General features: G+C 34.0%; 2 protein-coding genes across 2 annotated transcripts; both read left to right on the plus strand.

Moving 5' to 3' along the window:
• Window positions 1-316: 316 nt before the first annotated feature.
• Window positions 317-2,395, plus strand: LOC108198271 (uncharacterized). Its single transcript, XM_064085311.1, has 8 exons — window positions 317-913; window positions 1,136-1,204; window positions 1,289-1,410; window positions 1,507-1,680; window positions 1,785-1,892; window positions 1,968-2,037; window positions 2,123-2,221; window positions 2,300-2,395. Exons 1-8 carry the CDS (start codon window positions 317-319, stop codon window positions 2,393-2,395), a joined length of 1,335 nt encoding a protein of 444 aa, XP_063941381.1.
• Window positions 2,396-14,942: 12,547 nt separating this feature from the next.
• Window positions 14,943-15,431, plus strand: LOC135149570 (AT-hook motif nuclear-localized protein 23-like). The gene has a single exon (XM_064085312.1). The coding sequence runs from the start codon at window positions 14,943-14,945 to the stop codon at window positions 15,429-15,431; it is 489 nt and encodes a 162-aa protein (XP_063941382.1).
• Window positions 15,432-16,370: the final 939 nt, after the last annotated feature.

A 16,370-nucleotide genomic window follows, 5' to 3' on the forward strand; every position in this document is an offset into this window, starting at 1 on the left:
ATAGACATCATCTACAGACGATGTGAAAAATTGTTAAGTACATTAGTTATTTTCTAAAAGAATCGATGTCTATAGAGACAATGACATGAGTACAAGGTGATGTTTAAAACAAAATAGAAATCACTTTCTTGTGTAAAACCTGATGTTCAAGCCTTTAATTAGTTAGTGTAATTACATGTTATATGTCTTAAATTGCAAGTAACTTTAGTATAAACTTAAGTAAAAGTAATATATTTTGTAAGAAATGGTGGCATAGACATCTGAATATCAGTAAAAAATGATGTGTGAGTAAGGTTTTCACATCAGTTGTCGACTGATGTCTAGAATAGACATCACCGACATCAACATCGGTCTAAAAATTGATGGGAGTCCAAATATTGGATCACAACAAGGAAGTTGTTCAAAAGGAGGACTTGAAAATGTGCTGGAATTGACAGCTGTTAAAAAGAAATTGGATCTCAATGAATCTCCTAGAGGGGAAGATGCTGAGAATAATTTTCAGGAAGTTGATGATGAAGAGAAGAACAAGGATAAAGAAAAAGATGTTGCTGAATTAAAGAGCAGTGGTGAAGAGAAAGGAGTTGAGTATCTTGTAGTTGAGGACAAGGATGTGGAAGTGGCTGAGGAAAATGAAGGTATTCTATGGGAGTTAGCAATTGGAACCCCAACCAACATTGTTGCTCATGCAACAGTTGACTTTGTCACTGCTGTTCTTCATGGGAAGCCACTTGGAGGAGATAACGTACGAGTATCAATTACTCGTGTTATCCAGGGAGCTGCTGAGATCCCATTCCCAATTGACGATGAAATCATCACAGTAGATCAAGCTGTTGGAACTTTCATTGCATGGCCGAAAAACATGTTACTGGAAGTGAAGGCAAACAGTGATCGGGTGAAGTCTCGAGCAGTGAAGGTACTTAACAGCTCCATCTTTTCTTTGTCATTTATCTTGTTCAAATCTACATATTTGAGAAAAATAGCTAAGTATAGTGTAATATTTGAGAAAAATAGCTACATGTTTGAGAAAAATAGCTAAATATAGTGTGCTATTTGAGAAAAATATCTGAATATAATGTACTAATAGCTTTATATATTCTACATTAATTAGTTGAAAAAATTATAAATATCCTTATAGGGAGGCAAGAAGAATGGCCCAAGAAAAATGAAGAAGGTGAATGACTTGGTCTCGGAACCAGAGCCAGTGGTTAATATGGGCCCTGACTTCCCTCCTACTTTGAAAAAATTGTGGCTTTGGGCAAGCGATGCTTTGAAGGATGGTCGTTCATAGGCGTTCAAGTTATCCGAAGAAGCTTTTGGATCATCGGATAAAAAGTGTTTGTTTAAATCCGACATAAGTGCTGTGTGCTTTGGAGGTGAAATATCAGGAACTGTCATTTGCATGTTTATCAAGTGAGTGCTCCTATTCTATTTTTTTGTTGTCTTTTCTTTTACTTCTTGAATGGAATTTTGATTTTTTTGTTATGATTTTCTACTTCTTTTATGCAGTATACTCCAGGAAAATTTAAGAAAGCACAAAATGACAGACATGATATCTTTTGTTGATCCAGCCAAGATTGGGGCTCTTGGTTGTGGTACTCCAGCAGCGAGGTCACGCGCCCTTGCTCTCAGATTCAAAAGTGCTAAGCCATCCCAAGTCTTTCTTTTGCCATATCACCACACGTAAGTACACTTTTTTGTCTCCTTTTTACCATGTATATTATTAGCATAAAGTTTTATTTTTGGACATGTTTAAGTCTATATACTGCTTGGTTTTTATTGTCTAGGAACCACTGGGCACTTACTGTTGTAAATCCCGATGCACAAATGGTTTATCACTTGGACCCGTTAAAGCGGAGAATTGCAAATGAAGAATGGATTGAAGTTGTTAACAAGTGAGTACGAAGATCTGTTAATTCTTAATTAATTGAAGAAATGTCTTTATGCTCATTTATTAAATTTTGTTGTAGTGGCATAAAAATTTACAAGGAGGATGTGAAGAGGTTTCTGAAGAAGAAAATAAATTGGGAGAATTTAGCGGTATAATTATTTTTATAATCCAAATCTTAGTAAATTAATTGATCTCCATAAGTGTAGGGTAGACATGTGACCGTTTTAATTTCAGGGTGTTCCTGCCCAGATTGGGACCACTGATTGTGGTCTTTTTGTGATGCTTTATATGAGAGAAATATGTATAGACAAGGAACTCAAGTTTGCGTCCAAGGTATAAACATTCTGTTTCTATGTTCTTGTGTTTTGTGCTAAAAACTATGATTTTCTCTAACAATTTTCCTTATTTCAGTGGGCGCGGAGGAGCAATCTTGTCTTTGATAGCGATGATCTCAATGAGATCAGGAGTGCCTGGGCAAAGTACTTCATGAGGCAGCATGCTAGTTAGGCTGCATAGAGGATTGATTATTTTCGGATGCACATTTATATATATTGGGACTTATTACATGGTTTATTTTGCCTAAATTTAGACTTAAGTTATATCCATGTATGTCTTTTTTGGATATGTGCATCCGAAAATACAATACATTGTCGCGTCAAGATTGGTAGAATCTGTTGGTGGGTTTTTGGATTGTTAGGTGCGTTTGCCTTGGTTAGTATTGTTGGATGATATGTGAATATTAGTTGGTGGATATTAGTTGGTTTTTGAATTGTTTTGGCTTTTATGTTTGGTTGGAAACATAGTTGGTAAATTGTGAAGATTGTTGGTATGTGGTGGCTTTTGATGTTGGTAATGAATATTTTATTTACTAATTTTTGGGCATTGATTTCATTCTATAGCTTAGTTTTTTTATGTAATGCAAAAAGTATTGTCTGTTTCATTTTTAGCTGATGGGGACATGTATATGGCCATTGTACAAGTCACATGATCCAACGGCCACTTTGATAAAAACCATTGTCTTTTATATTTTTAGCTAATGGGAAATATAAATGACAATTGTTATAGATAACATAATACAATGCTCACAGTGGTAAAAGAATATTGTCTCATAGAACTTAAACAATCATCCCCATCTTTTAAAACCATTGTCTAATCGAATGATTAATAAGAGTAATGAGAGCAAAAGCCATTGTCTAAGATGCGCAAAGACAAAGGCATTTGGAGATGGAAACCGTTGTCTAAGAAATGTACAAACAACATTACAAAAAACCAAAAGCCTTGTGTAAACATATATTTGGACGAGCTTGTTTTAACCATAAGCCGTTGTACAAGAGATTTCACACAACACTTTAAAAATGCTCATATTGTGAAAAGGGTCCTTACACAATTGGACCTTTCTAAATAAAACATTGTCTGAAGACATATTCGTCAAGCTATTTTGTTGGAAAAATTGATGTATGAAGGATTTAGCACAACAGTTGAAAAGACAAAGTATTGTAAGAACAGTTCTTAAACAAGAACCTTTATACCAGAAACCGTTGTAGTAAAGCATAAACAACAAGCATGCCCTCGTTAAGAATCGTTGTATGATCCTCCTTTCAACCAGTATGGAGAAACTAAAACTGTTGTGGAATGCCTCTCTAACAACATTATTTCTGAAAGCAACTATTGTTAAGAAGGATTATTAACAACACCACGTTTAACAGAAAACGTTGTTGGTTCTGGGTGTTGCACAACAGTTTTTTCAACGTAAACCATCGTGTTCAGCACTATCACACAACGGTGCGCACCGTTGTCTGATACGCACATCAGACGGCGTCTCGGTAGACAACGGTTTTCCGTGGTCTCAGACAACAGGCAAAAACCGTTGTGTGATGCTGAATCTGTTGTAGTGATCCACTAGGTGCAATCCCTCCTCAGTGCGTTTCTACAAGCTTCCAGATGATTTCTAATTCTGGGACTTACAGTTGTTTGTAATGCTGCTTCTGGACACATTATTAGTTGTTTTCATTTTCAATTTGCAGATGCTGCAGGTAATTTTATGGGAGGAAGGGTGGTCTCTCACTTGAAAGCAGCAAGTATTGTTACGCTTTTACTTGCCGTTTCTACAGAAGTCTGATGTTTTAATTTTATTATCTCTAGCTTTGTTCTGCAGTGCAAGAGATCTCTAGCGTTGTTCCTTATGTTTTTCCTGATATATACTTTTCCGTATGGGCACGACTTTATTCTTGCAATGATTTATTGCATTTAGTATACACATAGAAAATACATTTAGAAGTAATCTATATATTTGACGTGGCATATTTTAAATCACTTATTCTAATTTTCCTCAATCTTTTTAGGATCATGTGCTTACCGGTGCGCTAAAAGCCCAAGCGTTTAGAGAAGCTGCAGCCTTATTTCCTTATACTTAGGATATTACAAGCGCCTCGTGCTGGACACAGAGCCCATAATATCCCCAACAATCCGCCCCCGTGTTCGTGTTTATATAACTGGGGAGATGCTGGACACAGAGCCCATAATATCCCAACAATCCCCCCCAATTCAAGCTTCACAGCAAAGAAGTGTCTTGATCTTGTTAATGGGGATCTCTGTGGTCCCATCTCGCCCGCAACGCCATCCGGGAACAAATATTTTCTCTTGTTAGTCGATGATATCAACCGATTTATGTGGGTGTATATGATTAAAGCAAAGATGAAGCATCGGATCGGTTTAAAAAATTGAAGGCAACTCTTTTTTCTTGTGCAACAGGCATTTTTGACACCAATCATATATGACTTCTATAACTACGATCTTGACAAGGGAGTCTTATAGGATTTCCCTTCTTATTGTTTTAAAATTTTGAAATTCACGGCAGATATTGCTTGCTATTAATATTTTTCGAACTATCATTTCGGTTAGCTAGGTATCTATAAAGACAGAAGCTAAAAGCATTATTTTTTCCACATAATGAATTTTTATATATATATATATATAGAGAGAGAGAGTACTACTCCACTATAAACCCTCTTGATCTACAAACCTAAAACCGAGCTCCAATATCACTAAATTCTAAACACACTATCACTAAATCTTTCAACAACCCCACCTCCATCTTCTTCGGCTCCGCCTCCGCTCCTGGCAACTCCATGTCCGCCGCTCCCTCCATGTCTACCGCCCCCGCCGCCCCGTTCACGTTTACCATCCCTCCGGTTCGCCTTCACCGTCTCTACCACCAACGTCAACCCCACCTCCACCGCCTTCATCTCAACCTCTGCCACCACGACGTCCACCTCGACTTCTACCACCACCACCTTCACCCCACCGAACTATCTCAGCCCCTACCTCTGCCATACTCGACATCGACCTCCACCTCCGCCATCTCAACCCCCACCCCCGCATCCTCCATGCTCCGGCCCCTTTTGTGTCCACCACCTCCATCTCCAGCGTCGTCACAACCATCAGAATCAACAAACAAGACAAATCTGGAGGTCTTGATCAAGTTTGAGAGATTTTCACTGATCTTCTATATCGAATATCACTAATTCTACAGTGAATATCACTAATTTCTAAAGCAAAAATCACTAAAATGTACAGCAGATATTACTAAATTATATACCAGAATATCACCGATTTTTGTATACATATCAGCCGCTGGTGGTGATGATAATGGTGTAATCGGAAGCAATGACATGAGTGCAGTGTTGGTAGGAGTGGGTCGGCAAAGATGTGGTAGCAGAGGTGGAGAGAGAGGAGAGAGAGAGAGAGATGAAGGGGGTTTGATAAAAGAGATAATGTGGAGTTGTTGGGTAGTATAAAAGAAAGGTTTTTAGTTTGTATTTAGAGGGTGGTTTGTATTTGATCATGAGCCCCTCACTCTCTCTATATATATATATTTATGCACACACACACACACACACACATATATATATATATAAATGAATATATAAAGGAGGATCTCAAGATGCTGACCTGTCTTCAAAATCTCTTATTGTATTTTTCATCAATTTCTAGGATTTTAGTACTTATTGTTGTTTTAAAAATTTGAAATTCCCGCCAGAAATTGAAAAGTCTCACAATTAATTATTAAACTTTATCATTTCGCTTAGGTATTTGTAAAGATGAAAACCAAAAGTTTTAACTCAGTTTGTTGATTCTTATATATACATACACGTATATATTTTGTGTCTGCGAAGAAATTACAGGAGAGGAGGGAAAATAAGGGAGTAGAGGAATGATGAAGACATGAGAAATCAGTTGTTCCAAAAGTATCTTATAAATAGCCTTTCCATCTTACCATGAAAATGGTTACGTTAGTGCAGCCAGAAGTGGATGTCAAACGCACTGTCTTTTATAGAAAACGAGCAGCATGAATATAGTACTCGCCTTGCCATATGCCTTTGCACATGTAATAAGTGGATATGACGTTCCCCGATAAATTGAATTTTCTTATTTGTACCAAATATATTAAGCAAGTCCCTCTTCTTTTGTCTAAAAATGTATTGGTAGAAATACCATATAATGTTCTTGCACAAGTTGGAGTGTATTATGTATAGTATTATCGTTTATGCAATGATCGGATTTGATTGGATAGTAGTGAAATTCTTTTGGTATGTATTCTTCACGTTCTTCACCCTGCTATACTGCACTCTTTTTGGAATGATGACTATGGTGGTGACTCCTAATGCCGAGATTATTGCAATCATTGCTGCTGCACTTTTTGCATTATAGAATATGTTTTTTAGGATTTTTATGATCCCTCAACGAGTAAGTTCTTTGATACTCTTCGGCATGTATATACACTCTAGACAAGCATGAAAATGTATGTAATGGTTAGGCAGGCCTTTTTTCTATTTAATTTGTGACTACAAAAAATGTCGGTCTGGTGGAAATTATATTGATAGGTATATCTTTTCTTTATAATATTTTTACATTTATTTTTTGCTTAAGCGAGGTAAATCAAGAAATACCAAAAATCACTATCACACAATTGTCAAAAGTGGTCGCTTTTTTATGATCGGTAATAGTTGCCATATTAATATGCATGAATTGTATTATATAGTAGATTGTATATGCACATATAAGAATCATTTGGTGACAATGATGCACGTCAAATTTCCAAACACATGTTTAATTAAATTTCCTTTAGTTCAAGCATTTGTGTTCAAAATGCGCTATCGTTATTTCTCCGGTCATTATCTACTCGGCACTCACCTTCACCAACAAATCTAGTATCACTCTTCATTTCTTCATCAAATTTTAAATTTTGCTCATATTTACAAAGACTGTGTGCTCGTATGTATCATTTGAGGTGTATTGTTCTATTCTTAATCCTCAAGGTTTCAGGTCTATTGTTCTATTTAGATTCCAAAATTTGTCTATATAATATAGATTGATGTTCTCATGTATACTTTTGATTATATTACATGAAATGTATACTATCAATCATGAAGCAGCTTTGAAAGGAAAGAAAAATCAAGAAGGATGTGATGTATACTAAAGAACCAAATAAACACAATGCAACTAAGGAAAGAAACAAGGAGCATTGATTGGTAAAAATATATAACATTGGGAATTTTTGTGGTGTGAATATGAGGAGATACCTGAACCTTTAAAGGAATAGAACATTAAAATTCAGTAATATTGATGAGAAGTTTTATATGTGCATGTGAATTTTTTTTTTGTCAGGCATGTGAATTTAATAATGTTAACTAAAATATATATATATAATATGATCCTTTGAATAGCGTGAAGCCTGTATTTTTCCTCTGTATAGAATATAAGTAAATAACCTATAACAAGTCAATAATTCCTGCAAAGAGGCCGACACACTTAAAGAATAAATCTATTGTCAAAATTTTGTATTAAAATATGTTTGCAATATTCCATAGACTCTGAGTCCAAGGAATAGATATCAACTATTCGTGTGCTCTAGTACTCCTGTGTCATTGTAGTATTACTTTCATGACTTAACATTAGCTCGGTCTTTCCCTTTATAAACTCATTAGTAGGCTGTATTGCATCTCTATCTCAATCATAATGAATGTTGCATGAGTTCCTCCCAAAGAAAATTGTGTCAAGATAAATGTTCACCGCTTTTCATCAGAAGGTCCTCTTCCAAATGGCAACTCCAACGGGGTTGGTGTTCTCATGAATGCAGATGGCAGGAAACTGTGGGCAGCTTGTGGCCTTAAGCATCACGACTAATGTCAAGGAGGTCATGTGGGGAATACAATCGGAGCCGCCAGATGTGTTGAACTGGGTTTTCACAAGGTACACATCGATTGAGACTAATGACTTCCTAGCTTTCAGTGTTATCTGATATCAAGAAGAAATGGTCATCGAAATGACTTAGTAGAAGTCATGACTAGGTTTAACACAATCCTTGCCAATAACTTCAAACTTGGCAAAACAGATCGCATCGTCACTCGAGGAAGATAAAATGCTGCGCAGCTGAGTAAATGGCTATGTATGGTCGGGAAAACCTTCCGGTCTTTGCAGCAGTCCCTGCTCAAGCACTACAAGAAAAGAGGTCATTTTCGGCCGTCAAATTCTGGTCAAAAATAGCCGCTTTTCTTGTAGTGAAGGAGGATGAGGGCGTGTTCTAAATCTTTTATTCTATTTTTCCTCAATTTCTAGGATTTCATTACTTATTGGTGTTTTTAAATTTGAAATTCCCAGCAGAAATTGAAAGGTGAGACTATTAATCATTGAACTATATCATTTCAGTTTGGTATTTAATTTGTGACTACAGAAAATGCTGGTCTGGTGTAAATGATATCTATAGATATGTCCTTTCTTTTTAATAATTTGCATTTATTTTATGCTTCAGCCACGTAAACTGAGACCAAAAATCACTATCGGAGAAATGTCAAAAGTTGTCGCTTTTTTATGATCATTAATAGTTGCCATATTAATATGCATGAATTTTATTATATAGTAGATTGTATATGCACATATAAGAATCATTTGGTGACAATGATGAACGTCAAATTTCCAACACATGTTTAATTAAATTTCATATGTATGTCTTTTCTTTTTGATATTTTACATTTATTTTTTTCTTCAGCCAAGTAAATTGACCAATACAAATATTCACAATGGGACAAATGTCAAAAATCGTCGCTTTTTTATGATATGTAATATTTGCCATATTAATATGCAGGAATTGTATTATATAATAGAATATTGTACATGCACATATAAGAATCATTTGGTGAAAATGTTGCACGTCAAATTTCCAACACATGTTTAATTAAATTTTCTTTAGTTCAGGCATTTGTGTTAAAAATTTTGTATCATGTTTCTGCGGTCATTATCTACTTGGCACTCACCTTCACCAACAAATCTAGTATCACTCTTTATTTCTTCATTAAATTTTAAAATTTTCTCATATTTACAAAGATTGTGCGCTGGTATGTACCGTTTGTGGTGTATGGTTCTATTCTTAATCCTCAAGATTTGAGATGTATTGTTCTTTTTAGATTTCAAAGTTTGTCCATGTGTATTTATATGTTAACTAAAATATATCTTAAAAATATATAATATGATCTTTTCAATAAGGCCAAGCGTGTATTTTTCCTTTATACAGAATATAAGTAAATAACCCATGACAAGTCAATAATTCCGGCAAAGAGGACACACTTAGAGATTAAATCTATTGTCAAAATTTTGTATTAAAATATGTTTGCATTCAGTAGACTCTGAGTCCAAGGAATAGATATCACCTATTCGTGTGCTTTAGTACTCCTGCGTCATTTGTAGTAATACTGTCATGACTTAACATTGGCTAGGTCTTTCCATTTATAAACTCAGTATTGCATCTCTGTCTCAATCATAATGAATGTTGCATGAGTTCCTCCCGAAGAAAATTGTGTCAAGATAAATGTTCACCGCTTTTCATCAGAAGTTCCTCTTCCAAATGGCAACTCCGACAGGATTGGTGTTCTCAAGAATGCAGATGGCCGGAGACTGTGGGGAGCTTGTGTCCTTATGCATCACATGACTAATGTCAAAGCCGTCATGTGGGGAATACAATCAGGAGATGCCAGATGTGTTGAACTGTGTTTTCACAATCCATGCAAATAACTTCAAACTCGTCAAAACAGATCGCATTGTCACTCGAGTCCGAGATAAAATGCAGCTTAAGAAATGGCTCATGAAGATGCCATGTTGACAAACCAAGCTCAGGTCCCTTTAGGGGTTGAAGTTTAATATATTATATTTTAATAATTAATAATTTAAAATTATTTTAGTTTTTCAAAATTATTACAAATAATCATTTTTCTAAAACTCTACGCAACACACTATTGCAACATGAAATGGACATGAATGATTATCATTGTTGTTGGTATGGATTAGTAGTAACATAATTTTGCAACACTCAGTGTTCATAAAATTGCCTAGGCCATCTATTATGATGTAGTGCTTGAATGTAGTTTTCAGTGGTGTAACATGGCAGCTAATATTTTTAATTTTTGTTTTTCTAGGTAATTTCTAGTGGTAGCTTCTCTTAGGAAGGCATGCCCTCTTCACATGTTATGCTTGTATGATTGCTGGTCAGGGCTATGGTCTGTGATGTATTTTTATCTTATTAATGGAATATCCATGTTTATCAAATCTATGGTGTATTTTTATCTTATTAATGGAATATCCATGTTTATCAAAAAAAAAAGATAAGGGCTCTAATCTTTAATTAATATTGTATATATTGTGATTCAGTTTTCTTTTAGTGATTAACAATATTTAACCAAAAAACATGGTGAAATCACCCTGTAATCTACTCATCTTTTAAAATATTCACTACAAGAAAAACAGGCTATTTTTGACCGGTTATTTTTGACCGCCTTATTTTTGACCGAACGCGGTCAAATATAAGGTCAAACTCGCATGCCACCAAGTCAAGGCTAAAATTGACCGATTAATTTTGACCGCTCATAATTTTGACCGTTTTCGGTCAAAATAAGTTTTCGGTCAAATTTATCCGGTCAATTTTAAATGGTGGGCCCCGTAAAAAATGGAGGGAAAGTTCCCGCCAAACTTTAATTCAATGACGTCATTAAAATTGACCGGTCGCGGTCAATTTTAATTGCGGTCGAAATTATTTTCTAGGCGGGAATTTTCCCGCACAAATTTTTAAAAATACGGGAAAACTATTTTTGACCGGACGCAGTCGAAATAGTAAAATTGACCGCCAGCGGTCAATTTGAGTTCGGCCAAAAATATTTGCTAGGCGGGAATTTTCCCGCACAAAGTTTCAAAAAAAACCTGGAATATATTTTTGACTGAAGTTGGTCAATATTGTAAAATTGACCGGGGTCGGTCGTTTTAATAGTTTTGACTGGAATCGGTCAGATAAATAATAGTGACCGTCGCTGGTCGCTTTTATTATTTTGACCGAACGCGGTCAAATTTACCCTTCCCAGATTGCAACCCTACCGCTCTCTCGCTTTCACGCCGCTTTCCATTTTTTGTTTCTTTCTCTTTCTCTCTTCTATTTTCTCTTTTCCACCATTTTTCTTCTTTCATGCCATCATATATATCATATTCTTCTCATCAAATCATTGAGATCATCAAGTAAGTATCACATTCTAGTATTTAAATTTTACTAGTTTTTTTCTTTAAATAATATAAATGCAATACCAAATTATGATAGTTATATAGCTTAGATTGTGTTTCCTAAATTTGTTAAATTAATGTAGAGTGTTGTTTGTGAAATTGATATAAATGTTTGATGTTACTCATGTATGATGAAATTAGTATAGATGTGTGTATTAGTATACATTTTAGGTATGAGTTAATTAGAATTTTGTGATTTTATTTTATTTGCATTTATATTGAATTGTGTGTATATTTTGTAGATGACATCCGATCGTAGTTGGGTTGGTCGTAGTCGATACAATGAGTTAAAATATATAACGGAAGAATACAAGAATGGTGTGGATAGTTTTCTTAAGTTTGCTTGTGATAATCTTAAAGATGAAGATGAAGGGCTTATAAGATGTCCATGTCAAAAGTGTAAAAATAGGTATTTCAAAGATCCTAGTGGTGTGAAAGTTGATTTGTATCTTCATGGGATTATGCAATGGTATACCAAATGGGATTTACATGGGGAGAATGATATGCCCCGAGTTGAAGTTGGAATGAGTTCCGGTTGTAATGATGATGATGACATGTATGATGCTCATAACACGCTAAGAGATTTTGCAGATGCAAATAGATATTTTGAGAATTTTGAGGAGGAACCAAATGCCGATGCCAAAGAATTTTACAATATGGTGAATGATGCCTCTGAACCAATCTATCCAAATAACAAGGATTACACAAGATTGTCATTTGTAAACAAGCTACTACATTTCAAGAACAAGCATCATTGTAGTAATAATGGCTTCGATGAATTACTTTGCCTTATTGGATCGGTGTTACCTGATGGTCACAAACTTCCCAAGAGCTATTATGAGGTGCGAAAGATGATATCGGGATTGCATATGGGATATGAAAAAATTGATGCTTGTGAAAATGATTGCATGTTATTTTACAAGGAAGACATCAACAAGACACATTGTGATATATGTTATACAAGCCGATACAAGGAGCAAAAGGATCCAAAGAAGAAGAAGATCGCACCAAAGATCTTGCGCTACTTTCCTCTCACCCAAAGGTTGCAACGCTTGTTTATGGCTGAGAAGACAGCTGAGTGTATGAGGCAGTCAATTTTACCGGTTTTTCTAGTAGTGATTAAAGAGTAATGTTTTTTGCACAAAACTATTATACAGAATGATGTGCCATATTGCTATCTAAACTATAGTAAAATGAAGTTGTCGAGTGATGGTTGAGGAAACACAGACAATCTTATTAATGTTAATGACACATCATTTTGTGTAGCCAATTTTGTGCGTGATTTTCCCCATTAATACTACATGTACAAAATTAGGTTGTACATAATGATGTGGAATTGTTAAGCATTAATCACTCCTTGAAACTAGCATTAACAAAGAAACTGAAAAATTATTTTATGATTATATGGTTATCTAACACAATTCTTTCCTTTTCGATGTCTATTATTTATTTATAATAATACTAATTTTTCACTATTTATTCTTACTACTTAATAGTAGTAGTAAATAATTTTAATGACAATCTATAGTGGCTCTATTGTGAAAAATAAAACATATAATTTATGCGTGCGACTATCTAAATATTTAGATTTATTGCAACCATTATTAATTTAGAAATATTCCAATTAGCTACACTCAATATATATATATATATATATATATATATATATATATATAAATGATTATCTCGTAATCTCATCAATAATAAAAAAAATTATCACACGCACTTTTTATATCCTCATCACAGTACTTAAAATAAATAATTAAATATTTATTACGTCACTATAACTTTAATCAAAGCGTAATAATGTTAATTTAACTATTACTCGTGCCTATTTATAAATAGTAATTTTTTGTACAATTAAAAAATAAAGTTATTAAATAATAATTACGTACTTGTGAATTTGGGGTTGTTACATCACCATAGTTATTATTACTTTATCGAGCAAGATTTTGATAGAGTGTACTTGAATTCTTTGGGTGGATATCTAATATATGATTTTTTTTCATTGTTATTTTTCTTTTTCCGAACATAATCTAAGAAATTTTGATAGAGTATACTTGAATAGGGGTGAGCATTCGGTCGGTCCGATCCAAAACCGGATCAAACCGAATAGACCCAGAATCGAAGTTTGAATTTTTTTTGGACCAAACCAGACCAAAGTTTTATTATGGACCGAACTAGACCAAACAGAAATAATTCGGTTCGGTCCGGACCAAAAGAACCGAAATTATTTTTAAAATAAAAAATTATATTATAAATAAAACTATAATTCATCTTTTATTTTTAAATTTTCATATTAATTAATCACCCCCAATTCATTAAAGATATATATAATTAAATTTACAAATTAGATACTATAATTATAACATAAAAGATATATCTAACATAAATATTAATTAAAATCATATATATATATATATATATATATATATATTGGTCTGTTCGGTCTATTCGGGCCGGACCGAATATTTTTTTACGGACCGGACCGAACTTTATTTCGGTCTATTCGGTCTATTCGGAATGGACCGAATTTTCAGAAAATTAGGACCGAACCGAATTTACACGATTCGGTTTGGTTTTTCGGTTCCAGTTCAGTTTTACTCACCCCTAATTTTAGGACGGGTATTATACTTTAAGGGGGTATATTCGATTGAGATTTTAAAGGATTTTTTTTCATTAATGAAATCCGAGAATATTCAATTGGGATTATTAAAAATGTTTTAAAATCTTAGGATAGTCAATTGAGATTTTAAATTATTTTACAAAATCTGGTAGTATTCAATTAGGATTGAAAATTATGCTTAAAAATCCTATGGTATTCAATTGAAATTGTTTAAAATCTATCAAAATCTGAATGGTAATGGATTGTTTGGATTTCATAAAATTATGGATTTTGTAGGGATTCCGTTTTTTGAAATCCCACCAAAAAATTAATGTGATTTGGAGGTATTCTGCTTGAATCCTAAAGAATCTATATAACTCTATTTTATGACATTTTATCAAAAATGCCCATTAAATTTAAATCACATGCAATCCATTAAAATACATATATTAAAAACTATACATTAAAATGTCAACAGAATTGAATACACCGCCAAATTTTTTGCATAGAATCAAAATATGTTATATTCTACGAAAATTCATAAATTGTATATGAATTCAACATATATATATATATATATATATATATATATATATATATATATATATCTTCTATCAATGAGTAGAAAGATTATATGCATGAAAAAAATATGCAAAAGATTCTCCCTAGCTATAAATTCCATGAACACAGCTGTTTTATTCAATAACTGTGAAATCTCATATACCTTATTATCTTTTTAAACTCATATAAACAATAAAAATCACAAATTACAGCTCATATATGCTATCAGCTGAGAGGCTATATACTTATCTCTTTCATTGTTTAGTTCACAACAATAACATTTTAGCAGTGATGAGTAATTCAAACCAAAATGGTTTAACAAGCCCAATATCTACAGCTCCAGGGAGGCATGGAGGAGCACCTCAATATTCATTCAATTCTGATGGGTCTTTAATGACCAACGGTGAGCCAGTGAATGGCATCAACAAAACAGTCATTCTTGAAATCCCTAGTGGATTTGATGTCATAAGTTGTGTGGTGCAATTTGCACTGCATTTCGGGCTTGCTGTAACTGTGCTTACTGGCCAGGGACTCATTTCTGAGGTTGATATTGCGTATCCACTCAATGCAATCCCTCCCCCATGCGTTTCTACAAGCTTCCAGATAATTTCGTTTTCTGGGGCTTACCGTTGTTTAAATGCTGCTTCTGGAAATATTATTAGTTGTTTCCATGTTCAATTTGCAGATGCTGCAGGTAATGTTATGGGAGGACAAATTCTCTCTCAGATGAAAGCAGCAAGTGTTGTTACTCTTGTTCTTGCCGTTTCTACACAAGTCTGATGTTTTAATTCTTATCTCTCTAGTGTTGTTCTGCAGTGCAAGAGATCCACTAGCCATGTACTCTAATAAACTATCTAATTCAAATAAATCATTTTCAAATATTTATTCCTTATGTTTTTTATGATATACAACATTCCTTAATTATTAGTATATTTCATTTGGTATACACACAGAAAATAAATATGGAAATCAATTATAAGTTACATAAATATCAATGAAATACAATAAGAGAATATGGATTAAGATATATCCCGGGTGGCTTTCCTCAAAATGACTGCGTACGCATCATAAAATTTTGTGCAAATTACAATACTAAACAAACTTTAACTCAGTTTGTTGATTCTTGTATATACACACACCTATATTCTTTGTCCCTGCAATGAAATTATAGGAGAGGAGGGGAAATTAGGGAATAGAGCAATGATGAAGACATGAGAAATCAGCTGTTCTGAAAGTATCTTATAATTAGTTTTTGCATCTTACCATGAAAATGGTTACGTCAGTGCAGCCAGTGGTGGATTTTAAATGCCAAGTCTTTCATATAAAAAGTGTTGGGTACGGAACTTGAAGACAACAAAAGATTTTATTTTTCTTAATGATTTACATGTGCTGGTATAACAGTCTTTATATAGATAGACAAAATATCTAGACTCTTCCTAGAATTCATCATTAACTAGATACATAAATAATTTGGAGACTCTTGGTTTCATACACTGAACATTGATCATGACTCTAGGACTAGGACTAGGATATTCTAGATACTTGGTTTATAGGAATTACAAATTATATTTTTAACATCCCCTCGTAATTTGTAATTCTCAGCTGATCTCTAAAGTATGCGAACTTGAGACTGACTTTGTGAGTATGTCTGCAACTTGCTCATTTGTACCAATGTAGTCCAACCGAATTTCTTCCTTTTGCAGTACCAAATTCCGAATG

This window comes from Daucus carota, chromosome 9 (assembly GCF_001625215.2).
Source record: "Daucus carota subsp. sativus chromosome 9, DH1 v3.0, whole genome shotgun sequence".
Classification (NCBI taxonomy): Eukaryota; Viridiplantae; Streptophyta; class Magnoliopsida; order Apiales; family Apiaceae; genus Daucus; species Daucus carota.

What these genes read in the sequence shown, in the direction of transcription:
- LOC108198271 (XM_064085311.1), top strand. Translation starts at nt 317, where the DNA reads ATGTCTAGAATAGACATCACCGACATCAACATCGGTCTAAAAATTGAT. An exon ending in TGGATTGAAGTTGTTAACAA is followed by an intron (nt 1,893 to 1,967) that starts GTGAGTACGAAG and finishes ATTTTGTTGTAG; the next exon opens with TGGCATAAAAATTTACAAGG. An exon ending in AACTCAAGTTTGCGTCCAAG is followed by an intron (nt 2,222 to 2,299) that starts GTATAAACATTC and finishes TCCTTATTTCAG; the next exon opens with TGGGCGCGGAGGAGCAATCT.
- LOC135149570 (XM_064085312.1), top strand. Translation starts at nt 14,943, where the DNA reads ATGAGTAATTCAAACCAAAATGGTTTAACAAGCCCAATATCTACAGCT.